The sequence below is a fragment of the Dunckerocampus dactyliophorus genome, chromosome 18 (assembly GCF_027744805.1).
Source record: "Dunckerocampus dactyliophorus isolate RoL2022-P2 chromosome 18, RoL_Ddac_1.1, whole genome shotgun sequence".
Lineage (NCBI taxonomy): Eukaryota > Metazoa > Chordata > Actinopteri > Syngnathiformes > Syngnathidae > Dunckerocampus > Dunckerocampus dactyliophorus.
Window position 1 is genome coordinate 9,284,562 of NC_072836.1, and position 27,825 is coordinate 9,312,386.

Sequence of the window (27,825 nt, forward strand, 5' to 3'; positions counted from 1 at the left end):
GTCGGGAGCGCTGAGAGGTTATTCTCCGCTAAACTAGGAAGCCATCAATCAACCGCGTGTTTGTTTGGCCAGCAAGTCAAGCCGGGGCCTTGTGATGTGGAGCACTGTCCACATCAGGCTCCAATGACACGGAACGCTGTACGAGCCAGAAGGTTGGACTTTGTAATGTGTGTGTGTGTGTGGGCATACAGGAAGGTGTGTCTGTACATAGACATGGGGGCACAGGTCACTTTGTCAGCATTACACCACAGCATTTAGTCCACGTGGATTTTGCTCTATTTTGAAATGTTGTTGATTGATTCATTGGCTTAAGGATTTAAATTATAGCACGACTGCACTGACTATATTTATCTGCTTTCTCTGAGCAGAGAACGTGATTACCGTCCAGCTAGATGCTCCTTTTTTGAGGGCTGACGGTATGCTTGATCCGATGTTGCCCCTATTTTATGTGTCAGTGGCTCCTGGGGGTTCTATTATTGTTCTCTTATTTGATATCCATTGTGGATTATTAAAATCCCCTACTGTGCACAACTGACTTTTTAATGATGTTATAATAATATGCAGCCTCAGAGCCTGTTTATGAACACCAAATATGAGAAAAAATCTATCATCTGCCTCACTTGTTTGCTCCAATTTTGAAAGAAGAGGCTCTAAAACGGTCACCTTTGAAGTTCTGGCTTTTCATGATGTCATGAAGGAAAATCTTCCTTGCTCATGCACATGGCACCACCTCTAGCTAGAGAGGTACAGTAATCCCTCGTTTCCCCCGTCCCCCTGTGGTTTCAGACCCGACCGTGAAGTGAATTTCCGCGAAATGGGATTCCTTCTTCAGAAATGGAATATTTTCGTAGTTCTGGTATAGAAAACCTGTATACAATCTTCTAAATACGTCTTTTAACATTATTAGAGCCATCTCGGCATTAAATAGCACCTATATAGTCACCTTTGCATTCATATTACCCAATATGGTAGATATAATCAAGAGAAAATAAGCCATTTAAGACAGTTTAACTTGTGATGGAGCAGAATCGATAGACAGGAAGTGAGAGGTGTTCAGAGTTGAGTTTTAGGTTATTGTGGGCTACAGCCACGCCAGTAACCCTGTTGTTGTTATTATTAGGATTTAAATGTTTATGTTGTTATTATTGTGCCTGTAGGGAGATCATTTAAACCTGCAATAAAAGCCGGTTGTTCAAGTCTGATGCTTCGCTGGTGGTCTCACTGAACATTTACTGACACCTCGTGACCAACGGAGAATACTACATTCACAAGTTTCTGGTCTTAATGGCTTATACTGTATTTTATATTTTACTTCATTTAGCTATTTTAATGTTTGAAAAAGCAGAATTTGGGGGAAAATATGCACAATTTGCTTAAATATGCATGTTTTTTGACTAATAATAGGCTGTAGCTAAAACAGCGCTAATTTATTAATTAATGTTTGGAAACCCACGATAGAGTGAGTGAACGATGTTCGAGCCGCGATGTAGCGAGGGATGACTGTATATACCTACCACTTCATGGAGGGCAGCCTTGTTAAAACAAAACAAAAAAAGAAGGCTTTGCTACACATCTTAAAATTAAGCCTGGAGCGCTGCTGGATTGTCAGCTATACAGTAAAAATGGAAGCTGTAAGTTTGATCAATCATACGTTTGATCACCAATCATCAGGCTAACTTAGCATAATGTGCTGTTAAAATGTGACTGTTATGTTAGCAATTTAGGTCACATATAGGCCTGTCACGATAATCAATCAGTTAAACGCACGATAAAACAAACTCGATAATTTGGCCACAATAAATTCACGTGCATTCGTTTATGTTGGCGAGGCGCAAGCGAGTGTCCACACGGAGCGCTGCGAGTGAGTAACAAGCAAGCAAACGCAAATGGGTGATTCTCCTGAAGGGGGTACCAGTGAATGAGAGTATTCACAGGCATACCAGTGACGGTGCGGTTACTTTCGAGGGTCGTGACGCACACACGACAGTGATTTGAAGCCGTTGCCGTGTGAAAATATACTGCAAACGTATTGAATAAACAGAGGAAACAGTGTGGAATACTTTCTCCGTGCCTGTTGTGTATAAAACATGATCTGATGTCAATTTCAGCCCGTTTTCGCATCGTCATTTTGCCGCATCCAAAACATGCACTTTGACCAAACTCCCAACAAAAGGTTACACTTCATTAAACGTCAACAGCGTATTCCACACAGAATTGTATATGCAAATGAGCTGACATCTGCATTGACACACAGTCCGGGGTGTTTTTTTTTTCAATATTCACATAATAACGAAAGTGACCGATGATTCAAAATCAGAAATATTGTGATTAATTATGAATTTTATGCTAAAAAGACACTTTTCATTGTGGTGTTTTTGTCTTTTGTGGTTGTTCATTTTATTATGTTGTTTGTTTAATACATTTTATTTAAAAGTTCCATTCCAAGTTTATTGCTTTTGATACGATGTGCTCTCATTATTATCCCTCATGCTATCATTACATTCATGAAAAAATGGTCTCAAAATAATGTTGACAATAATATTTATAGGACAATTATCGTCCAGCGAAATTTGTGACAGGTCTGCTCACATAGTTATGCTAGTATTGCTAATGTTTGTATCCTCCTGTCCCAGTCCGTGATGTTACTCTGCTGTATGTTAAACATGTAAAAAGTGGATAAGTGCACAATAGGGCTTCTTGGAGCCACACTTACTTATTCACTTTTAATTCCAGCATCAAGGCTAGATTTTGGGCAACACTCTTCCAATACACTATTGTGGGGCCTTTGAGAGTTATTTAAAATTGTTGAACAATAGTATAACGTGGGACATTTAATGCATAACTTCACAATCTTCCTCCTCCATGCTTGCATCAAGGAGATAGGATGTCTATTTGTGTCAGGGAAATAGCAACACAATATTTTCGTAGTCAACACTTTAGGGCCACTTCAACTGTGACCTTTTTTTCACTCATGTGGTTTGCTTTGCTTTTTCTTGCGCCTCATACTATAATCAAAGAATATGTCACTTATTGGCAAGGATGTACACACATTAGCGTCCATCTGCGAGTAAACGGACCGGAGATAGCTTACAGATTAGTGGTCCCCAGTGTTGACAAAAGGCCTGCGTGCAGCAAAGACATGTCGGAAATAGAGCCGGTCGCATACACAATGCCTGTTTTTCTAAACAGACAAGAGTTGATGGAAGAGATTCCTGCCACAAGCTTTTGATGTAGCGCCCGCATTGTTTATGACAAACTGAAGGAAGGTGGAGGCTAGAGAAAAGAGTACAAACATATTTCTCTTTCCTGGTTTAGATTGAAAACCCCAGGTACTTGCGAGAAAAGGCTATTCCTTTGTCTCCGGTAAGTTGTCCCTTGTGACCTACAGTACATGTGTGTCCCACAATGAATTACAATACAATCTTTTTTCTTTCTGTAGATTTTCAAGCCCAGCTTTGTCAGGAACAACACCCTTACTGATGACATGGATTTGCAGCTTTTGCAGAGCAAGGAGGTAAAGTTTTGGTCAGATGTTCGCATACACCCATCAGGCGCATGAATGTCTTATTCATTTTGGGCTTTTCATGATTTAATTCAACATTTTTTCCAGGATGGAATGATGATACATCTTCAGTGATTTTTAAAAGCAAGAATTGGGTGCACAGGTTAGACAAATTACAAAACAAGAATGTGTTCCCTGTGAACATTTTTGAGAGTCAGCGGCTAGCTAATTTTCTGGTAAATAAAAAGATAAAATCATTAAGAATACAGATGGAGTCGTGCAGTGTATTAGACGCGCACCATATTGTACACTAACCAGAGAATGCGAATTAATACATTTTTGACATTAACCAAAAAACACAACCAGGGCGGACGCCAACCAAGGTTCCACTGTATATACAAGTATTTTGACACAATAGTCCCACCTGACTATAAATCACAGGACCAGCCAAACTATGAAAACAAAAAAAGTGTGACTTATAGTCAGGAAAATATGGCACACTTCATAACAGCAACTAGCAGAGACGATGGGAAATTGAGCTACACACCCATGTAGACGCCGGCATCGAAACAGGAGTTCAGGACATTCAGAGACAGATTCCACTCAAGAAAATATAGTCACATGTCCCTTTTATAATTGTGGCAAAAATGACTTAATACGAAAATGTGTCTAGTTGGGCTTAGTGCTTGACTTTCCTACTAAATGATGCAGAAACCTATTTTGAAATCTGCCGCAGGCTAATCCCAGGTTATGGGAATCACCTGTCTATTCCATAAACCCGGAATCATAATAGATCTGCGGTCAGTAAAACCCTGATAGATCATGTCGTCAGTCCAAATTCCCAATTAGGAAAGCCTTACTGGGATCTCAGGAACCCTGGAGTTTCACAAGCTCCAGCTGTGACCACACACACCATTTTCCTATGGAGGTGAAGTGGAAGTGAGCCACAAATCTCACCTTAAACAATATCGTCCTTTTTTGAAGTGCCAAAGAAGAACAGCGCAACTGTGTCGCATGGATTTTGAGTCTAGGAAATCACAGTGACATCACTTCCCCTTAATCCTGAAGGCTTAGCTGAAAATTTACTCAAGTGTTAAACGTATATGCCATATGCCATTAAGCTCATGGCGGCTTAATGGACATCTCAGCTTTCACACTCAACTCCTTCGACTGTGCCACCAGCTGCACAGACAAGAATGCTGACTGTTCTTTTCCTTTGGAACAATGAGTGACAGCTGAGAAATCTCCCCGTAAGCCGCCTTGCCTTTGAGTCGCACAGTGTGCGCGACTGTTGGAGGAGTTGTGGAAAATGTTGCGCAAAGTCCTGCTACAGTATGCTTCTTTCAACACACCATACAAGTGCTCCGAGTTAAGCAGCCTTTATTGGGAAATTCAATTAAATGGCGCCTGATGAGTTAAGCAGCAGAGCCCATTGAGGCTGATTAAAGTGACCCGTCCATCGTTGGGAGCCGTGGAAGTGTGTGTATCCTTAAAAAGGCTTCCTCTTGGTACCTGACCTCAGGGATTGTTGGCAGCCGGCTCACCGTAGCAGACGAGTGTGTTGGTGTCAAACTGTCACTCTTTAATGGTCACAAGTCCCCAACTGGGGATCAGATCCCATTTTGCTTTGCAGTGCCATAATGATGTAGTCTCTCTAATCTACGGATCCTCTGGGATAGAGCTTAGGCCTGTGATTTTAGATTTGATCTTTTTTTTTTAATCTAAAAAAAGAGCAAGCTGGTAGCCCAAGATATTATAAGGCAACCACTTCTGTAGTTTGGTATTCAAACTGGTGCCTCACACTGGGAAAGGAAATACAACTAGGCTTATAATACCACATTTCCTCAAATAGTGGCAGAGAGGTATGGCATTTATTAGAGAGAATGTTTTTATTTGTACATATATACATCCATCCATCCATTTTCTATGCCGCTTCTCCTCATTAGGGTCACGGGGGCATGCTGGACCCTATCCCAGCTGACTTCGGGCGACAGGCGGGGTGCACCCTGGACTGGTCGCCAGCCAATCGCAGGGCACATATAGACAAACAATCATTCACACTCAATTAACCTAACCTGCATGTTTTTGGAATGTGGGAGGAAACCGGAGTACCCGGAAAAAACCCACGCACGCACGGGGAGAACATGCAAACTCCACGCAGAAATGTCCAACGGAGATTCGTACCCGGGTCTTCCCGATCTCCGGACTGTGACTGTGTGGCCAACATGCTAACCACTAGACCACCGTGTGGCCACATATATACATATGTTACATAAATACATTTTTAGAAGAAGATTTTAAGAATAAAAGGACCACGAGAATGTTTAATGTTATGTAATGATACCAACGCAAATATAATAGGTTTCTAACAAAATAATAGTACTTAAATAAATTCCTAAGGCAGAGGATTATGCTCTTTGTTCGCAATTCAGCTTTTGCGACACCGCAAATTTTCTGATTTTTGGTTTAAAAAAAAAAGTGTATTTAAATTTTTTAAAAAGAATAATTAATTGTTTTTTCCTCCAAAATTCCCCCGTTCTTTTTCCACAGAAAATGCATCTCATTCATCATAAATTGCTAATAGTTTAGAAATACTGTGATAATACAAGTGAAATGCACATGGACCACTGTTAGAAAGCCCACCATTTTTACATGTTGATTAATGTTTAGCCTGACAATCGAGGCTAAAGGCTACACCGTGATTCCAGTTCCATCTGTTCATCCATCATCGTACATGATCATGCATTAGTGGTATTTGCCTGGACATTTTGTCATTTAAAATTTACTCTTTACTTGTCTTGCTTGCTTGCTGCTGTAACAAGTAAATTTCCCCGCTGTGGGATAAATAAAGTACATACAATACAATACAATACAATACAATACAAAATGGGTTTAATAAGTGTGTGAGACTTAAACCTGGATTGTGTTGTGAGTGAACAATATCAATCGAAGAGCGATGCGCGATGGTTCTGGAGTTGAATCTAATATAACAATTCCAACGTTTTCATTGCAAATGTTGATTGTAAATCAACGTCAAGCTAGCAGGAATGTTTGGATGGGGTCAGCGAGCTGTGTGTCAAAATTACAGTAATCCCTTGTTTATTGAAGTTATTTGATTCCTTATATGTAAATTAGTTAGAGCAAGTCTAGTTAGAGCATAGTTAGAGCATAGAAAACCAGTTCACAACCTTCTAAATATGTTTTTTTCATTATTAGAGCCCTCTAGACATGAAATAACACCCCTATAGTGACCTTTACACTCATATTACCCAATATAGTAGCTGTAATAAGAGAAAATAAGCCATTTAAGACATAAGACTCGTACTTGTGTGGGCTGCTATAAATGCGTTCCCTAGGGTAGCAGAGTGAGTGGCGGTCGTGTGTTACGGCCGCAACAGCAGCCTGCAATAAGGATTTTCAATGCCACCGATCAAGTCTGGTGATTGTGTCTTACCGAATATTACGGTAACATTACTGGCAACTATTGCAGAATACTATGTGGACGTCTTTCAATGCATCTTCTGAATGCCTTATATTTATGTTTAAGTTCATTTAGCCGTTTTTATGCTTAAAAATACTTAATTTAGGCAGAAAAATATGTGGCATCAAGTTAAATATGCATATGTTTTGACTAATAATCAGCCGTATTCAACCATGAAACAGCATGACTTATTAATTAATATGCTATTGAAAAACCGTTAGAGTGAAGCTGCAGAATTTGCACCACAGAGTGGCGAGCGACGACTGTACATATTTATGGGCGTTACTCGTAGTTTTCCGACATTCGCGAGTAGTCTTGGATGTAATTCCAAGGAATAGCAGCGATCAACTGTACAGTATATACAAGTTTCATTTCTGTAGTGTTGTACCTTGCGAATAATACTGTATATTGTAATAAAAATGAACTCGTTTTGTGACACACTGTATGTCAAAGGAGAACATTAAAAAGCATGCTTCTGTGCGTCTTCAATGCGTGGACAAACTCCTGTGAATTAAAACTGTTGTCAGGCAGTGGAAATGGCATCTTGCTGCTTGTCAGTAGATAGCAGAACACCGCATCCCGACTATCCTTGAGCATCTGTGTTGTTTACAAAGGATGAAAGTCATACCAGAGCATTGTACGTCTCATACAAGACAAAGAAGATGCACAAAAGCAACCTTGCTTTTGAAGCTTCAACACTTTGCAGTCGTTTTGTGAAAACATCCCCCCCGAGGAAAAAGGCCTTGACCCTGCGCCGTTTCCGTCTTCGCCTCGCCCGTACGCACCTCCTCTTCCTCCTTACTCCCACCCTCTCATCCTTTCAAGAGTGGAGTGTCAAACAACATGGCATCTTACAGCGCCAGCTATGACTCTGAAGAAGAGAGGAGGGGGAAAAAAAGCTGTACCACCCAGACGGGCTGATTGAAAGCGTCTGTGAAGCCTTAGGTGTACGACATTCTTCCTCCTCCTTCCTTCACTGACGCCTTTTATAAACAAGTTTTTAACGCCCCTGATCTAGTTTGACAAACTTTCTCCAAAGAGCATTTGAAGAGCGGCTGAGAGAGTGACACCCCCACATGTGCCTTTTTTTTTTTTTAGGGGAGCCTACAGAATCAGGTCTCCGCTTACTCTCCTGCTTTTCAATCACCACCATCTTTCTCTTTTTCTTCCTCTCATCCTGGCTTCTTCTGTTGCTGTCTTTTGCTCCCCCCACTCCCTTTATACTATGACAGGTCTCTTGTGGTCCTTTCAATTGCACCAACAAATGGTGGAGTAACAGGAAAAAGACAGTAGAAAGAGGCAGATTAGTAAACAGAACTTCATCAAAGGTACACTTTTAGAATAAAGTGCATTAATGAAGACTATCCTCAAAGCATTTCACACTGCTTTTATACTGTAGCTAGATAGGAATACTTTATAAACCCACAAATTCCGGAATGTTCTTTTTTTATTATTATATTTTTTTTATGATCTAAAATGAACAGCAGATTTTTGACATGGGTGTATAATTTTTTCACGTGACTGTGAATGACATTTGTGGCGCCCCTGTGGGTTGTGCTCAAAATGCATTGGATGACATGCTAGCATACGTTTAATTCTGATATCCTCAAAGGTTTCTAATCATTAGACAACCGACCAATGACTTGATGATGGCCAATGAATGGCCAGGTTTTACCAGTGCCCCTGCTAAGAGGTTCTGCTTGATGGCGGCCATATTTTTCAGCCAATCTTGCTCAAATTTCACACGTGCTTATCAGTGCCCTAAAGGTGTGTATCGAAAGGTGTGAACCTAAAGTTAAGTGGGTGTTTTGTACAGCACATTGAGCTATATGACAAATTTCAAGTCAATCCGATGTATGGGGTCAAACTTTGGGGTTTAATAACAGTGCCACCATGTGGTATGTTTGTCAGAAAAATAATCACAGCCCCAACACGGTAGGGAGGCATGTTTTCACAAATTTTCTCCCGTTTGTGTGCCGCGGTTCAGGAGTAGAAGATTTGGCTTACACAAACAAATACCGATAGTCTGGGGGGGAAATTAGGACACTATTTTATTTATTTTATTATCAGTCAGTTTTCTATGCAGTAAGTCTAGTCTTACTTGACTTAAAGTATTGTTTTACTAATGTTATTCCTTTTCTTGCTTCAGTATGCACACAAGCGCGCACACACACACACACACACACACACACACACACACACACACACACACACACGTTCAAAGGCATCACACTGTCACCCTGCCCGAGGGATGATTAACACACTAGCGGCACAGACGGTGACTAAACATGAGTCGGGACATCAAACCGACTGGACCTCTGTACTATTCTGTTAAAGTTCCCCTTTGTGTTTGCAAAGAGAAACACAATTTGTCAACGTGCAACTTAAAAGAGAAGCAACTTCACAAGAAATATGATATAGTAATTAACCAAAGAATATAACATTATTACAGGAAGGCTGCTGTAGACAATGGGGAAAAAGCCTTTGGTGAGCATCTGTGGTCCTTATAGGGAGTGTCGCTCTTGCGAGCATTACAAGTACTTTGCCCCTGGTGGCTGTAGGTTGTAAGTGAACTGGTGTGGTGATAATTGGAGGGAGGCTGTCCCAGCATTCGTGGGAACATTGCTCCAAGTGGTGAAGATGGCTTCATGAAGGGCATCAACTGTCTGGAACTGATGGCCATTTTCATAAACTTCCCTTGCCATCCATCCCCAAATGTTCTCTGTGGGATTTAAATGAGGGGAACATGCAGGATGGTCCAAAAGAGTGATGTTATTCTCCCCGAAGAATTCCTTGGTCAAGCGAGCATTGTGAACGGCATCGTTGTCCTGTTGAAGAACCCAGCTGTTACCACACAGACGAGGGCCCTCAGTCATGAGGGATGCCCGCTGCAACATCTGCACGTCAGCATTCGCCGTTTGACGACCCTGCACCACATGAAGCTCCTGTGTTTCACTCAATGAAAAAGCACCCCGGATCATGATGGACCCCATCCACTGTGCCGGGTAGACAACATCTCAGGTCGGATCTGCTTGTCATGCCAGTAATGTTGGAAGCCATCTGGACCGCCAAGGTTACATTTTTTCTCATGAGAGAAAACTTTTTTCCACCTTTCAATGTCCCATGTTTGATGCTCCATGGCAAAGTCTAAATGGGCAGTTTTGTTTGAAGGAGATGAGGTCTTTGAAATGAGGTCTTTGAATTAGTTTTGTTTTTTTTAAACCCTTTTCCCGCAGTTGCCGTCTGATGGTTAGTGCGCTGCAGTCTGCACCAGTAAGGGCCTTAATTTGGGTGGAAGACCGCCCTGTGTCTTGATGGACAGCCAATCGGACACTCCAGCTCAGCGCAGGTGGGCAGGTTATTCCTCTGAAAGAACTACAGCGTTGTTCTGTTGAAAAAGCCAGTCATTACCACACAGATGAGGGCCTTCAGTCAAAAGGGATGCCCCCTGCAACATCTCCACATAACCAGCTGCCATTTGACACCCCTGCACAACCTGAAGCTCCATTGTTCCAAAAAGCACCCCAAATCGTGGTGGCACCCACTCCACTGTGCCATGTGGAAAACATGGATCTCCTTGTCATTGGAAGCCATCTGGACCGTCAAGGTTGAATTTGTTCTCATCAGAGAAAAAAACCCTCTTCCACCTTTCAATGTCCCATGTTTGGTGGCGATGAAGACACAAAGCCTCTGAAGACATTTTTTGTTCTTAAAATCCTTTGGCAGATGCCATCTGATGTTTTTGGACTGCACTCTGCACCAGTAACAACCTTCATTTGGACCGTGGATTGTCTCGTGTCTTGACGGACAGCCAGTGGGATCCTCTAACATTTTTTTTGCATCTACCACTTTACTTTTTTGTTCCATAATCTTCAGGATCTTTGAAGAAGTCTCAAATAACTGTCTTACTGCGTCCAACCTCAGCAGCAATGGTGCGCTGGGAGAGGTTCAACAATCCGACTGCGTTCAAAGAGAGAAAGCTTTTTTGCCTTTGCCATCAAGAGATCATGGCAGTGTGAGTACTGGTGACTGGAACCACATTTTTGCCAAGATTTTGGCTTTTAAAGGTTGTGGTATTTCATTTTAATGGTTGTTAGCAATAAATTGCTAACTCTATTTTTTTTTGTCCCATTTCTTCTTTTTGCAGTTTGAAACTCGACTTGCAACCTCCTTAAGATCCAACAGTACAAAATGTAAATTATTAGCATTTTTTAACTGGTCTTAAAATTTTTATCAGGGGTGTACACTGAACAACAAAGCAGCAACTGAACCAATGTTGTAATAGCGGTAAGAAGCAAACTGCTTAGCAAACTGCTGATGAGTTCATTCGCACCCAGCCAACATTTAAACAACATTTTAAAGTGCATGCAGAGGTAGATAGAGCTGCTGGATTTGTTACTTTCTTTTCCCAACTAGCTAAAAATATGATTAGATGTAGTTTTCTTATGCAACAAAGGCTTTATCATTTTGTCACCTGTGTCACAAAGAAGCCAAGGGGATTCATTCCAACACAAACAAGACAAGGTTGACTTTTTGATCCCGTAAAAACAGAAAACAGATGTTTCTGATGATTAATTGTTCTTTATTCAGACACACAAACCAAAGCCTCACATTTTCATCATGCACCCACGCAGACATGAGCTGAGTTTGATGCACCTCCATTCAGATTTTCGAAGCTTCATGTGGGTTTTTTAAATGTTAATGTTTAATTTCATCATTGGCTTTGCTCCGGAGCGAGGCAGAGTGCGCAACTTCTTTCATCTGGAGTCATGTTATCTTTGTTAATCTGTCACTTAGATACAAGTTGCTGTGTTGTTTATTTTGTTGATTTAGTATTTTTTTCTTATCGCTTAAAAAATTAACATGGGTTCGCTTTTGTTTCTTGTTTTTCAGGTAGATATGAGGGTCAAAATATTGGAGTCCAAGCACCTGGAGGAGAAACTGAGAATGCAGCAGAGACACGATGCAGCTGTAGACAAAGTAAGAACAAAAAAAATACAATGCTGCTACAGATACAAGCAATAAACAGTAAAAAATTGAATATTGCGATTCAAAACATTGATGAAGTGCATTACAGTACATCCTCGCCACATCACACTTTGAATTTTGCAACTTCACTCTGTTAGGTTTTTCCCAAATATATAAATAATCATTGCTTTGTGGTGAAATACAGCCTATTATTAGTAAAAAAATATATATACATATATAAGCAAATTGCATATATTTTTTGCCTGAATGAAAAATTTACACACATAAAAATGGCTAAATGAACTAGCATTCAAAGACATTGTGATGATATGTAGTTTTCTACACTGGTCACTAGGTGTCAGTGATGCTACTGTAATGTTAAGTAAGACTCAAGCACCAGATTTGATTGCTGGGACAACAGGCTTTTATTGCAGATTTTATTGGTTTATTGTGGACTTAACCTACGGCAAGCTAAAACTCTATACTCCCAACGTCACTTCCTGTCCACCCCCATTTTGCTCCCCCTAAGACTCCAACATATTTACAGCAACACACACGAACAATCACATGAACACAATAATAATAATGCCTTTAAGGTTCATTACATTACATTGATGAGACAATAGCCACCCGAGAAATGTACTGTCCAGAACAGGAAGTTATCGCGGTCGGGTCTAGAACCAATTAACCACGATGAACAAGGGATTACTGTACACCATAATCACACAAAGACAAGGAAATATGGCCACTCATTGAGTACACTAAAAGCCTTTGCTCATTCTAAATGCTAGAGACTCTACATCGGGAGGTTGCCTACAGCCACAGCTGTTAATGCCTTTTTTTTTATCCACCACTATTTAGGCATTTAGTGCTATAGTTTAAATTCATTTAGTTCGTGTCACAGCATTATATTTTTATACAGTTTTTGAATAACTGCAAAATGAGATTTATTGACCGTTTTTCTAAATTTTTCTCAATTTTCTATTCACATTTTTGCTCCAGTTGTTTAGATTTCCTTTATATGTTGAGTTATTATACTGGTACTTTGGGTTTTCATTACCCGAAATCCATTCTAAAGGAACTTCCAAAAACCAAATTGTCTGAAAACCGAATCAATTTTTTCCCATAAGAAATGATGTAAATCCAATTAATCCCTTCCGCAAAACATATTTTATAGAGAATAATAAAAGTTTTATATGCATAAAACAATGTGAAATACATGTAAATGCATAAAGTGGAACCAGGGGACAGGATAGCCACGCGGACTTGAATTCAACAATGTTTGTCACTTTCCCCTGGTGGGTTATTTTGCAGCCGTACTAATGAGGAAAAGAAGGAGACTTGTGGCATCACTGTGTTAATTAGCAAATAACTATAGCGCCAGCTGGTGATGATGTCATAGAGGGGCGACAAAGCTGCAGGAGAATGACTTCCAGGTGGGAGCTGAGAATAGGCTAAAAGGCACGTTTTGTCATAAAGAGACATTACGAACACAGCTGGACTCATTCAGTGTATGAATAAAACGACAAGACTGAGTCGCCAACGTGTGCTTTGCTTTGGCACTCAAAGTGCCAAATGAATGTGCCTTGCAGGATAACACAGTATTGTGTAAACCAAGTGTCGCGAGATTTGGTGTTGGATGTGTGGTCCAACATTGCTGAATAAACATGCAATACTGTCAACGTACTAAAGCGGAGAATACAACAATTTGTTACACGCAACACTGTATGAGAAGCGAGGCAAAATTTGGGTGAAAAATGTTGTCGAAAAATGAATCACATGAAAACAGGGGTGTTTTGAGGGGAAATGAAGGTTTGATTGTACCGTAAAGTGCTATATGGCCCAGTTTGGATCAAATGTCCCTTATTTTAGTGGTTGCATCTTCAATCGTTCCTTACCTACGAGGACTGTCGGACCGGACGTTCACATTTGCAAACTTGAGAGCTCTTCACAGCTACTTAAACTGCATTATAAAGCTTATCAGTGCCTGTGGTGGCTAATAAAAAGAAAAGACTCAAATCTCTCCTTCCATGCCTCACACCATCATCTCTTCAAAGCCTTAAAAGATGGTTTATTTCACACTGGGTGCCCATCAGATAGTAGGCTGCAGAACAAGCACCTGGTATCTGTCAGGTCTGCTGCATGACTTTCCTTTGCTGCGACAGACGCTTTTAATAAAACGGGGGGGGGGGCACTGCAATTTTCTCTCCGCTTTAAGATGCCCAATGCTTTGTGCTTGATGAGACAGAATGACAGCCAGCTTCTCCCTCCCCTCTCTTTAATTAAACACAGATGGTGAGTTATGTCCAATTTAATTTCCTCTGTATTTGACTCCGTATTCCATCTAATGGCTTCAAAGAGAAGTGATTTAGGGGCGCTTGCTGACGAGCCTCATGGAAGGTTTCACTTTAATTAGCCCCATTTGAATGATGTATAGCAGGGGTGTCCATACTTTTTTCACAGAGAGCCTTATACAGGAAAAACAGAAGGATTTTTCATATTTTGTTCATTAAATACGCTAAAACCAAACCAGTGTAGGTCAAGATATGCTCTGCACTAAATAAATACATTTTAATGTTAGTTTTAGTGTGACATGCTTTCAACATTGCAACTTTTTCTTTGAAGAATTTTTTTTTTCTTGTAACCTTTTATTCTGTCCCTCTTAGACTCGCATATCAACACCAAAACACTTCATATTCACCACATAGGTTTTTTGGTTCAGAGGTATTGACAGGTCAAAGCATATAGGTCTAGGTCACAGCAAGGTCAAACACACTAAACAAATAAACTACAAAAATAGTGCAATGTTCAGTCATTCTCCAAAAATGTCATAGATAGCCGCTCAACAGATTCATTTTTGGTGATGAGAGGTGATGACATATTTTGGTGACCTTGACCTTAAGGTGAGGTATTTATACAAGGTCAAACATGAAATTGCAACCAAGCAACATCAAATCATCCATCAAATTAAAGGCATTTTGTTCCAAACGGGGCCGCACGGCGGTCTAGTGGTTAGCATGTTGGCCACGCAGTTACAGTCTGGAGATCGGGAAGACCTGGGTTCGAATCTCCGTTGGGCATTTCTGTGTGGAGTTTCCGACCCTAATGAGGAGAAGCGGTATAGAAAATGGATGGATGGATGTTCCAAACGGTCTCCAGTCTTCAAAGTGAATAAACCATATTGACTCATGCTGACATTCTCACCTTGTAATTATTTTGTCAGTGTCATAGCACAATGTAAATTTAACAAATCAATTGCATATGAAGTGCTATGGCGAGGTGCTTTAGCAATATTATTATTAATTAATGTGGCCATGGCGCGGGATTGGAAGATGCTAGTTGATATTGGCAAGCAACTAATCGTTCCCCCAGAGATTGCAACCACCACCCTCAGGCCAGACTCGGTGCTATGGTCCCCTTCACTAAAGGTGGTCAACATCATAGAGCTCACCGTCCCATGGGAGGATTCCACTGAAAAGGCCTACGAACGAAAGAAACTGCATTACACAGACCTGGCAGCAGATGCACAACAACGAGGATGGAAGGCCAACGTCTATCCGGCTGAAGTTGCATGCAGAAGTTTTGTGGCTTCCTCTAACATCAGACTCATGGAAGACCTTGACATTCATGGACACGCTCTGCGACAGACAATAAGATCAGTCTCTGAAGCGGATGAAAGAAGCAACCAGTGGTTATGGATCGAGCGCAACGAGCAGAGGGGGGCACACCTGGGACGCCAGGTGTTGCCAATGAGCTCTCTGGAGGTGCCATGGGCCTATCAGTGGGTCTATTATCGAAAGGAGGGTGCCCACCTGACGACCCTAATGAAATTTGCGCATGTTTCCACAAAGCATATTCCAGAAAGCATATTCCTGGAATTTCTAAGCCAGTTTTTCTCTCCTCACCGGGTCCTCGGAGCAGCAGCAGCAGGGATGAGGTGTAAAAAGGAATGAAAAGCCTCCCAAAATTGCCACCATAAAAGCTATCATTTCCTCACGTCCCATGCACTCTCTGTGCAGGACCAGGCACTGTGTCAGCGCATTTCTCTCCTACAAAGATGTTTTCACTGCATGGGGTTGTCAAATGGAGAAAATGGGGTATTCCTAAATGTGTTGTGAACTTTGACCCTCCTTTCATCACCCATGTTCAGTTTACAGAAATGGGCTGCTGGACAACAAAATGTCAAAATACACATTTGTCTGCCATTTTCATCCATAAAATCATGTTATTAATTAAATCAAAATTTTGTTTTTGTTGTTGTTTTAAAAGGAAGGTCTTGGCATATTTAATACTTTTGAACCAAAAATCATCGCAGGGCTTTTTACACTTCACTTCAAGCGCTTCAAACCTCCATGGTCTAATTTACTAATTGCACACAGATGTTCAGCATCATGTAAATGTAGTTACCGCATCAGCATCTCGGCACAGGTGCTGCGTTCAGGTGTTGATTTACTCATTTACACGGCAGCCTCCTAAGGATTAGCTGTGCATATGGAACATTACATATTTTCCATCAAACGGAGAGTAAATGAAAAACTGTGTGCTATGTCTGTCTAATTATCCTTTTTTTTTTTTTTTTTTTTTTTTTTTTTTTTTTTTTTTAACCCCTGTCCTGTCCAGCCTTTAAAGCAGATAGAATTGTATACCTAAATGCCGTCAAGTGCTCAACAGATTTACTCTGCCAGAGAGAAGTGTGATATACACTTCCCCTGTCATACAAAATTTATTCGACCTTGATGCTTGTTATAAAGCAAATTTGGAGCGACCGGACCGGAGCAGGAGGGGACAGAGAAGAAGAGAAAAGGAAAAAGGGGGGGGGGGCGAGAGGGGACAAAAACAAAAAAAAGAGAGACAAGAGACAAGGACAACAGCAGCAACAACAACAATTGTGACAGAACAACAGAAACATACAGAACGACATCAGCAAATAAATGTCCGTGACAACTATAAAGACGAACAAGGATAAAGGACAAATCAATATCAACAACCACAATGACAAAGCTGTCAATGACAATCAGACATAATAGCAGTCATGAAATGATGAACTATGACAGTGATCACAATGACAATACTGCATTGAAACAGTCGCACACAATAGCAGTCATGAAATGATGAATTATGATAGTGATCACCATGATAATACCGCATTGAAACAGTCACACATAACTGTAGTAATGAAATGATTATCCATGATAGTGAATAGAATCAAAGTTACTGTAATGCACATCATTGTAAAAAAAAAAAAAAAAAAATACATATACACACATATATACATACATACACATACATACACATATATATATACATATATATATATATATACATATATATATATATATACACACACATACCGCACATACACACATATATATATATATATAGTCATACTGCTGAAATCACCGTCGCTGTAATAAAACCAACAACATAATAACACCCTGGTTAACTCAGTGAGTAATGTGGGGAAGTACGTATGTACTGTGAGTGTGCATATGTACAGGTATCTCTGTATGTAAGGAAGACTTCATATATATATAAAGGTGCAGGAATGTGTGGGCGTGTGATTGTCACTGAGAGTGCATGAAAGGAAAGGGGCCGCCTTCCACCTCCCAGAGAGTCCCGCCCCAAATAGCAAGGCCGGGCCCCGGCCGCCAGAAGGCCACCAGGCCCATAGGGGCAGGCAGCACAAAGATCAGTGCCCCAAGAGCCAGCCCAGAGAGCCCCCCCCCCGGGAAGACCAGTAAGGGGCCGAAGAGAGGCAATCCCAGCCAAGGACAGGGCGCCAGCGGGCCGGAGGACTGCCAACCCCTGAGACCAGCGAGAGATCACACCCCACAAAGGCAGACGGGTACCGGGGGCCACAAACCGGCAGGCCCAGAGACGCCTCCACAGCCGGAAAGAAGCCCGCCCGCGCCGGAAGCGCCAATTCCCGCCCACCGCCACCCCCACCCCCAGGGAGCGGAGCCCGGCCCGCCCCGGGCCAACCCCCGCCCGACCCCCGACACAGGGCCGCCCCGCCAAGGGATGCAGGAGGCACACCCTCCACCCACCCGGCGGAGGCACGGGCGGCAGAGATGTATCGCCCAGCACCTGACCCCACGGAGCAAACCCCTGTATGCCCCCCCCCAAAATAAATAACTAAAATAAATAAATAAATAAAAATACACACACGCACGCACATACACACTCCTACGCACCCACACACACGCACATAAACACTCCTACGCACAAACACACCCCTATGCGCACGCTCATACACCCTCTTACTTACTCAAGCGCGCACACACACACACACACACACACACACACACACACACACACACACACACACACACACACACAGTGGTCGACTGCCCGACACCCGGAAGCCCCACCCTATCCCCCGTTGGTAACCCAAGGAGCAGCGGAGCCGGGGACCCCGGGGTCCCAGACATACGACTCAGAACCCAGGGGCGGAGAGCGCAGACCGCCGGGGAGCAGGAAGACACCCGGCCACACCCCCCCAGCGGTAGGACGCCGCCAGCGAGGCAGACAGGGGAGTCAGCGAGGAGGAGAGCGGGAAACCGAGCAGGCAGGCGGGAAAACGGGCGAGCAGCCAGGCGAACCACCACACAGCGCCAACCGACACCCGCGGGCCAGCAAACCCCGAAGAGAGAGCGGGAGCACCACACCCCAAGCCGCAGGGAGGCCAAGCACCAGAGCCGAGAAGGCAAGACCAGCAGCCGACCAGCCGACGGCCCCCACAAACCACCAGAAGCCAGACCAGCCACATGCCACCAGAGCCGACAGCGCACCACCCGCGCACCGGAGCCCCACCCCCGACAAGCCCACAGACAGACCGGGGGAGGCGAGGACACAGACAGCGGCCCGGCAGCGCACAAAGCGCAACGGCGACAGACGCCCAAGCGCCCGGCAGAGCACGACCCCCCCCAGCGAGCCCGGCCCCAGGGCACCCGCCCCCCCACCCCCACCCCGCCACCCAGGCCCACAGTACCCGCAAGCATGACCAAGCCCAACCCACCAGCTGGCCCGGCGCCCCAGCAGCCGCCACAGCGCAGCAACCACCGGCCGCCGCGACAGCACACGGGCCACCCGAAGCACCAGCACCGCCCCCCGGAGACCGCCGAACCCGCCCCAAGAGCGCAGAGGCGCCCGCGGCACGTGTCAGTCCAGGGGGGGCACCGCAAGCCGCCCCCCCCCGGCGCAAGCCCCGGCATCAACAGGCCCCAGAGGGCCACCCCAGGGAAGGGCAGGCGAACCAGACAAGGGCACCCCACAGGCCAGGCCGCCCCGGGCGAGCCACCGCGACGGCCAGGCCCCCGGCCACACCGCCGACCCTGGCGGGCAGACGCCGAGGTGCACAAGGCACCCCAATCCAGCCCGCCCCACCCGTGTATGTGATAAGGTGTGATAGTGTCTATGATGCAATTAAAAAAAAAAAAATAAATAAATAAATAAAATAAAATAAAAGAGGATGGTGTATCTGTGTGCATGTATATGGAGTGTATGTGGATGATAGCTAATGATGCAATTAAAATCGGGGGACAGCTGCCGCTCGGAGGGCCCCTCACCTGGCCAGCCCCCCCAAACCCTAAGTGTCTACTCTGCGATTAAAATTGGGGGGCAACAGGTCAGTGGCACAGCAGGAGCAAAGAAGCCCCGCAAGGCAGCTCCCCTCCCCAATCACGCCCGACCGTAGGCCACCCCCCAATGTCCTATATATATGTGAGGTGGTGCAGTGGCACAGGAAGGACGGGGGCCCCACACCCCAACGCCGCCCAAACCGAGCAGGGGGGGGACCAAGGACACATGACCGACCGGCCGCCCACCACAGCCCAGGCTCGGGCGTGCCGCAGGACACACCACAGGCCCTACCCGGCCCGCCAGGATGCCCAGTCCGGCCCACCCAACCCCCCAGAGGCGATACCCCCAGCGCCCCCCAACACCGGAGCCCCACCGGAGGTAGCGTTCACAGCGCCACCCCCAAACCGCCAAACACCACGGACAAGCCACACGCCCCCAAGGCAGATCCGACCGCCACCAGGACAGCGGGAGTCGCGCCCACGCGCCCCCCGCATACCACCACGGCCGGCAAGGGAGCAACACCACGACGACCACAAGAGCACCGGACCCCACATAGAGCGGAGCACGGCCGCACCCACGAAGCACGCAGGCCAGAGGCGCCAGGGAGGGACAGAGAAGCAAGCACCGCACGACCGGGCCCGCAAGAGGAGCGGCCCCCCGCCCGGCGCCCAAGCAGATGCCCCCGCCCGCCCCGCCCCCCGCCACGCCACAGACCGGCCACCGCCCCACCCCCCGCCCATCCACCAACACGCCAAGGGGGAAACCCCGGAGGGAGGGAGACAACCGCCGGCCCGGAAGCAAGGACCAGCCTGACACCAGCAGGCAGCAGGGACCGCCCGCCAGCCCGACCCCCAAGCCCCCGGCCAAAGCCACCCCCCGACCGCCCCACCCCGGAGCAAGCATCCTCCCGCCGATCCCGGGAAGCACCACGCAGATGGACACCACGCCGCCCGCCCCCACGCGCAACCCGTCCACGGCCCCCACACGCCCCACCCACCGAGCCACAGCGGCCCCGTCCCTGAGGGGAGAAAGCAAGGGATCCCCCCCACCCCAGCACCACGCACCCCCCACCCCGAGCCCAAACCGCACATCCGCGACCCCCACCTCCGCGCCCCCCCGTCACCCGGGGGACAGCCACAGGCGCCGGAGGATAACAGGCAGCTCCCACCTATCACACATACACCACACACATAAATCAGTGAAATAAAATAAAATAAAATAATTTTAAAAAAATAAATAAAATAAAAATAAATAAATAAAAAGGGGCAACCCAAACCACCCTCCCACCCGGGGGAGATGGCTCCGCGGGGGCAGCTGGGCTCAGGCACCCGCGCCCCCACCAGGGGGAGAGGCCGGCCCCCACACCCCACACCGGACGGCCCCACGCGGCAGCCGAGCAGGAGGGCCCAGGGCAGTCCCCGCCCCACCCCCAGAGGCAAAGGAGGCGAGGGAGAGCCAGCGCCACCAGCCGCACACGGGCCCCCCCAGCAGCAGTAGGCGCCCGGCACCCGCAGGATGCAGCACCCCATCCACCCACCAACCCGGAGGCCAACCAACGCCGCCCCCTGGGCGACCCCCCCGACCCCGCCCCCGCCCCATCACCCGACCCGGACCCCCCCCCACCCCCACCCACCAGCCCCCCCAGGCAGGCAGCCCAGCAAAGAAGACCCGGGACACCAAGCCCGCCACCGTCCGCCCCCGAGGTACCAGGCCCACCCAGCGACCAGGACCACACCCCACGCCAGATGAACGAGACCCCCAGGGGCAGAGACAGATGCCCTCACCCCCCTGAGAGTCAGGTCAGGGAATTAATTATTGGTGCCCATATAGACTGAAATTCTGACATTTGTTCTTTAGATTCAGCAGACATTCTCTCCATAGCTATATGATCTAACAAAAGATTTTTGTAAAGAGCTATGTTCAGTTTCTTCCTTGATTTCCAATTGATGAGAATGGTTTTCTTGGCGATGCTTAATGCAGTGATGAGAAGCTGTGTTTGATTTGTTTCTACATCAATTGTGGAGAGATCGCCCAGCAGGCATAGTAAAGGAGAGGTAGGAATGGAGAACCCAAGTGCCAAAGATAGGTACTCACACACTCCGTGCCAAAAATTTTTAATGGGAGCACAGGTCCACATGGAGTGTAAGTAGTCATCTATTCTATGGTCTGAGCAGTGTGTACAGATGTTAGAGTCAGTTAAGCCCATTCTAAACATTCTATGTCCTGTGTAGTGTACTCTATGAAGGATTTTAAACTGAATCAGCTGTAGGTTGGGATTATTGATTAACCGGGAAGCATTAAGACATATTTGCTTCCAAAATTCAGGGTCACAGCTTGTAGATAAATCTGAGCTCCATTTGGAGATTGGTACTCCAATTGTGTTGTCATTTTTTGAAAGTAGAATATATAATTTAGATAATGTTTTAGGGGCAGATATTTTTAAAAATTGGTCAATAGTGGTATTGCTTTCCCATGATATGGTCCTGAAACTTGCTTTAATTATGGATTTAATTTGTATGTATTCAAGAAATTTGTTATGATTTATTCCATACTGTGTAACAAGGTCGTTAAATGAGATAAAGTTGTTTCCTATAATTATATTTTTCATACAACTTATTCCTTTTTCGTGCCATGTTGGGAAATTTAATGGTTTCTTTTTAAGCAAGATGTCAGGATTATTCCAGACGGGAGTGTATTGGGAGTGTCTGTCTAATTATCCAATACCAAGACATTTTGGAAGATTCTGCGCTTCCAGTTTGGGGAAGGCACTCCTCTGTAGTGTAGTAAGCGCCATGTTTGGAGGAGCTTGGTGTAATATAAAATATATATATAATATAATATATATATATATATATATATATATATATATATATATATATATATATATATATATATATATAATATAAAATTATTTTTAAATTTCATTGTTTTTTTAACAATTTTATTTTTCAAAAAACATAAATCCAAATAAAAGAGAAATAACATTTTCCAATTTTAAGCATTTAAAAGCTTTATTATTTTATTTTATTATTATTGGTTTTTTACACGTATTTATTTTTCTCAGAGATTTAATGCCATTAAAAAGACAGTTGACAATTTAATTTGAGCAGTTATTGGAATGTGATTGTTTTGTTGAATTGTTAGATGTCCCAATACTTGTATCTCTATAGTGTAATTGATATTTGCATTGAATATGAATTGCACTGAATATTATCCCATGTCAAAACCAGATTCTGGATCGAAAGAATGTGGAGATTGAAGAGCTGAAGACTCTACATCGGGCCAAGCAGAAGGAATCCGAAGAGATGATCCACAAACTGGAGAGGAAAGGTGAGCGGTGACAGCATTGGAGGGTTAATTGCAAGGATGTTTATAGTAATGTCTAAGAACACTCCCAGTGAAACCCTCCCAATAGATGGAATTCTACAAGATGCAGTGCTGCACATGGACGTTCTCCAGCTGTGATGCTCAATCAAAAAACCTCAATAGAATCCTAGCTTTCAGTATGTTCTCATCTCTTCTGCTGAGGCCTGTCTCTGTAAGCATCTGATGGAAAGCAAAGAAAAACCACCAACCATTTGTCAGTTCCAGTATCTTTATTCACATTGACTCTCTAATGCATCAGCAGACATATAGGAGGAGATGCATGTCTGTGTTTGTGTGTTTCCATGCACTCTGAGGACCAGCCTGACTGCTGCTCTATTCTTTGTGCATTTTTGTATGCTCTCGCCCTCACAGTTCAAAGTGTGCTGAAGGAATCCCATGTCATCTGCACGAGCAAAGACATGCAGATTGCTGAGCTGAAGAAGATGACCGATCAGAACGCCGACTCCTTGAAAAATGAGTGGCAGAAGAAGGTAAAGTTTGAGGAGGCCATGGAAATTTACAATTGCATGAGAGCCTTGATATGATAAGGTGACTTTTGCAGGTAGTCAGGTAGTTAGCCCATTATGTCGATCACATTTGTCCATTTTTGGTAGACAGCAAAATTCATGTTTCTATTTATCATAGCAAGTCTTCCGGTTCCTGAAGCAGCAAAACAGCCCAAGACCATCACACTGCCACCACCGTATTTTACTGTTGGTGTGATGCTGTTTTTCTGAAATGTGGCATTACTTTAACGCTAGATGTAATGGGACACACATCTTCCAAAAAGTTCAACTTTTGTCTCGTCAGACCACATATTTTCCTCAAAGGTCTTGGGGATCATCAAGTTGTTTTCTGGCAGAAAGTGGAAGTACCAGCAAGCTGTGATGGAAGCAAAATCCCACTTGAAGCACCAGGAAATCATGGGTGTGGTATTCCAGGTGCCCCAGCAGCAGCAGAGCTGATGCCGGAGCCAGAAGAGTTGTCATGGTACAAAGAGCCCATGAGGCAGCAGTGGAGGACGGCCAGTGAAAGTGATCTGACTTGTCTCTCAGGGTTGATGGACACAGTATGACCGGGCACAGGCGCGACCGCTGTCCTGGAAGGAACTGTGGCCAACCGAGTTGAGCTTTCTCCTGCACTCTGTGGGTGACCTGTTGCCAATCCCAAGCAACCTCAAGATGAGGTTGATGGGGCAGAGAACCTCCTGTACACTGAACCACATCCTGACCGGTTGTCCAAAGGTTTTGGCAGAAGGGTGCTACAAATGGAGGCACAATAAAGTTTTCACAGAAATTGCCAAATGGGTGAAACAGCAGCGAGTCAAAGCCAACAACAACAGACCCAAACATCCAAAGCTATAACCTTTTGTGAGGGAAGGGTACAAGGCTCGTAAATGGCGGACAGGAAGCCATTTTTTACTTTGCAACACACCTCGGACTGGGAGCTGGGTGCGTACCTGAAGAGAAAGCCTGTCTTCCCAGAGAACGTGGCAGTGACCTTGCGACAACTAGACATGGTCCTGCTATCCAGGAGCATGAAGACCGTCTTTGTTGCTGAACTAACGGTGCCCTGGGGAGAGAGGCTAACTGCCCATTTCCCACCAACTGAAAAAAGCCAAATACCAAGACCTGATCGACAAAGTGGTTTTAAAAGGCCAGCACAAAACCATCTAAACCATTTTTCTCATTGAAATTGACTACAATGGGTTCCCAGCAGCTACTTCCGCCAGAGGGCTAGGTTGGAGCCCAAGCAGCTGAAGAAAGTCACCAAGGGCATAGCCGCAGCAGCTAGAGTCCTAGCTCAAGATAGCTGTGGCTGAAGAGAGCCCAAGGTGAAACCTAGTCAATATTGCCCCACTCAAGTGAGGTGTACAGGTTGATGGACGGAACACCTGCGAACCTGAGATCCCTGCTGACGATATAGAAGGGAAGGAAACAACAATGTTTCCAAGAAACAGCATCTCAGCAGAAGATGTGCATCACCATAGTTCGTGTAATTCCTGCAGTTGGAAAAGCATAGCTGACATTTACTTCACATCCCACCCAATTAAAAATAAATATGATAAAGCACACACCTGGTTTTATTTACGATGGCTTTATTTATGATGAAAGGCATAATACAGAGTTGTTTACTTTGATGCACATTGCGCGTTTTAACATTCTTCTGAACAATTGTTAAGAAGTTAACTAGTGTAAAAAGTAAAAACAACAAAACACTGTTATGACAATGCGTATAAAGACACTGGAATCTTGATGATTTATTTGCGTAAGTGTGTAAGATAATTCAGTGTGTCATTGACGTGATGCTGCCCCTTTACCAGCTGCATACAGCAGTGGCAGAGATGGAGCAGGAGAAGTTTGAATTGCAGAAGAAGCACACAGACAACATCCAAGAGCTGCTGGAGAACACCAAGATGAGGCTGGCTAAGATGGAAGCCGAGTATAACGCTCGCTCCCAATCCACCGTGAGTACTAAAAGTGTGTGTTTCTGTGTGTGCATGTGGTTTTTGGACACCTTTCGGGGCTTTCAAAGCTTAAGTTGTTAGCACATCCGATTACATTGCTTATAGCAACTGTGTGCATGCAACACAATGCTGACACATTGTGCTTTACTTCATTCCGCATTCTGTATTGCGCAATTCATCTCTAAGAAGATTACTGTGTTCAGACAATTTATGTGAGCTGATTCTTTTCTATACCACTTCTACTTGTATTATTGCACATACAAAAATACTGCACATGGGAAATCATGTAAAATGAATAAGGGTGAAACTGTCAACTTTTTAAAACCTGTACCATGTATGATGTGCATTTTACTTGTATTATCACCAATTTATAAATTATTACAGACAAAACGGCCTATTTTCTATTGAATAAAAAACTTTTTTTTTGGTTTTAAACCCAAAAATTAATGAATTTGCGGCCACGCAAATGCTGAATCGCGAATGTGCAGGGATCGACTGAACGTTAAAGGAGTCAGTGTACAGACTGTATAGCAGTTTAGATTTACAATCCACTAAAAATGACTCAACACACAGCCACTATTGTCCAGATGTGTGTACAACATGCTGTATGCTGTACATTTCACCTGTCCTTCGAATTTGCAGGTCTGTGAATGCTGACTCGCCACTGTTACTACAGTTGATTAACATCCCTAACAGTTAGTGGTTAACCACTGCGTGATGAAACTAAACTTAAAATAAAACTGCTCACCCTTTGAAGATGCCTGTGACGCACACGTAACGGAGAGGGAACAGGACAGCGTTTGCAGAGCCATACTGTTACCTGTTGGTGTTTTCTTGGAATTGCTGGAAATTTTATAGCATAGTCGTGGTCCTCCTGCAAAGATTTTTACACATGTGCTTGTCAGTCCTTTTTAAGGTGTGTACCAAATGTGGTGGTGATTCCCTACAGTGGGTCTTTTATCTAGCGCACTGAGCTGTGTGAGAAATTTCAAGTCAATCCGACATATAGGGTTTAATAACAGCGCCACCATGTGGTGTATTTGTCAAAAAAATAATAGCAGAGGCAACACAGTAAGGGTGCATGTTTTGACCGAATTTCACCCTTTTGTGTGCAGCAAATCAGGAGTAGAAGAATTAGCCTACACAAATAAATAGATTCAGACATGACAGAAATCTGATGGGGTGTCATAATTATTTTTTTGTATGACTTAGTAGTATTGCTCTTTTTGTACTGAGCAGCCAGACCCTTCCCTATGCTGCTGTAAGTTTGATTTCCTGTTCTATGGTTATTGCTCGATATTCCTCTTTGCCATCACTGGTACCATTCTGTGGTGGCGTCACAAAAAACCCAAAGAAAAAGCAAAACCGTTTGTTCTCTAGATGCTTAAGGTGTTCTACTTTGGAGGGTCCACTGTAGTTCCCAAGATAGTGCAGCCTCCCTGGTCATAAAACAGTCACTGATGCTCCTCTGTGGTGAAATGAAGTGCAACTTGTAGGTGAGAGCAACTGTCATGTGTCCTAGCTGTCATATTTGTCAAAAACTCTTTGATCCACGTGTAGACGAACTTTTTTGTGACTGCACTTGCATGCTGTACTTCCTTTGATGCTGAATGAAAGTTTTTTTTTTTTTTTAATGTGGGTTAAAGTTGGGAGCGGCTCTTTTAATGTGGCTTAATCTCCACCAGGGGACCTAAAATGCCTCACAAATAGCATTGTTGTCAGTGTGTCATCAGTCACGGGGGCCTGTCATGCCGCGTGAATCACGCATATTGCTTCTTGTCTTAAATCTGTCAGCAAGCTCACATTTGAAAGGCATCACACAGTGGACAGTGTGGGGCCTGCAGGTAAGGCCTATTTTTTAATAATTAAGGACGGACAAGGCCTATGAGGATGAAAAGAGCCCTCTGTCATTGTATATTAGCTGTTCTACTACACACACACACACACCTAATAAAGTATGTTCAAAGTGAACTTTATCTCATATGAGTTATCACAGCACCTCTTTGACTATAGTCGCTGTATCCAAATGTCAACATGTCACCATGACTTTTTTGCTATTTTATTTTGCAATGGTTTATCTGCTTTATTGATTTGTAGCATAGTTTATTCATATTTAGTCCTCAATACACAGTAACATGACAGACCTCGGTTACGCTAGTATGAAGGGAGGGAATGTAGATAAGAGGGGACAGAGATACTGCATGTGTATGAATGTTATCTATACTCCAAGCACAGCAGACACAGTGACTGAGTGGGTGCTTGACAATAAAAGCCAAGCCGCTATCTTCTGAAGTGTTGCGCCAGCCCATCCCTTGAATGTAGTCCATCATTTTCCATTTGCTCCATATAAATAGGTCAGAATAGAGATATGGGCAGTTTTGTTTTAAGGGAAGGAATACGTCAAAGATCTGTGCTAATAATTGCGTTGTTGTTAAATGAGCGATATCTTTTCATTGAGCC

General features: G+C 44.2%; 1 protein-coding gene across 10 annotated transcripts in view; it reads left to right on the plus strand.

Annotated features, from left to right (window-relative positions):
- LOC129171096 (axin-2-like) overlaps positions 1-27,825 on the plus strand; it is a 159,096-nt gene that overhangs the window by 12,576 nt on the left and 118,695 nt on the right. For 8 of the 10 annotated variants that reach the window (XR_008566735.1, XR_008566733.1, XR_008566736.1 and 5 more), the window contains exons 7-12: positions 3,316-3,363; positions 3,440-3,514; positions 11,877-11,963; positions 22,763-22,862; positions 23,271-23,389; positions 25,222-25,365. Coding sequence is in view for 5 of the 10 variants with exons in the window: in XM_054759445.1 (XP_054615420.1) it covers positions 3,316-3,363; positions 3,440-3,514; positions 11,877-11,963; positions 22,763-22,862; positions 23,271-23,389; positions 25,222-25,365 (573 nt within the window). In the remaining 5 variants the exon portion in view is untranslated. The remainder of the gene's footprint in view (positions 1-3,315; positions 3,364-3,439; positions 3,515-11,876; positions 11,964-22,762; positions 22,863-23,270; positions 23,390-25,221; positions 25,366-27,825) is intronic. The other 2 variants (XM_054759446.1, XM_054759447.1) reach the window with 2 other exon arrangements.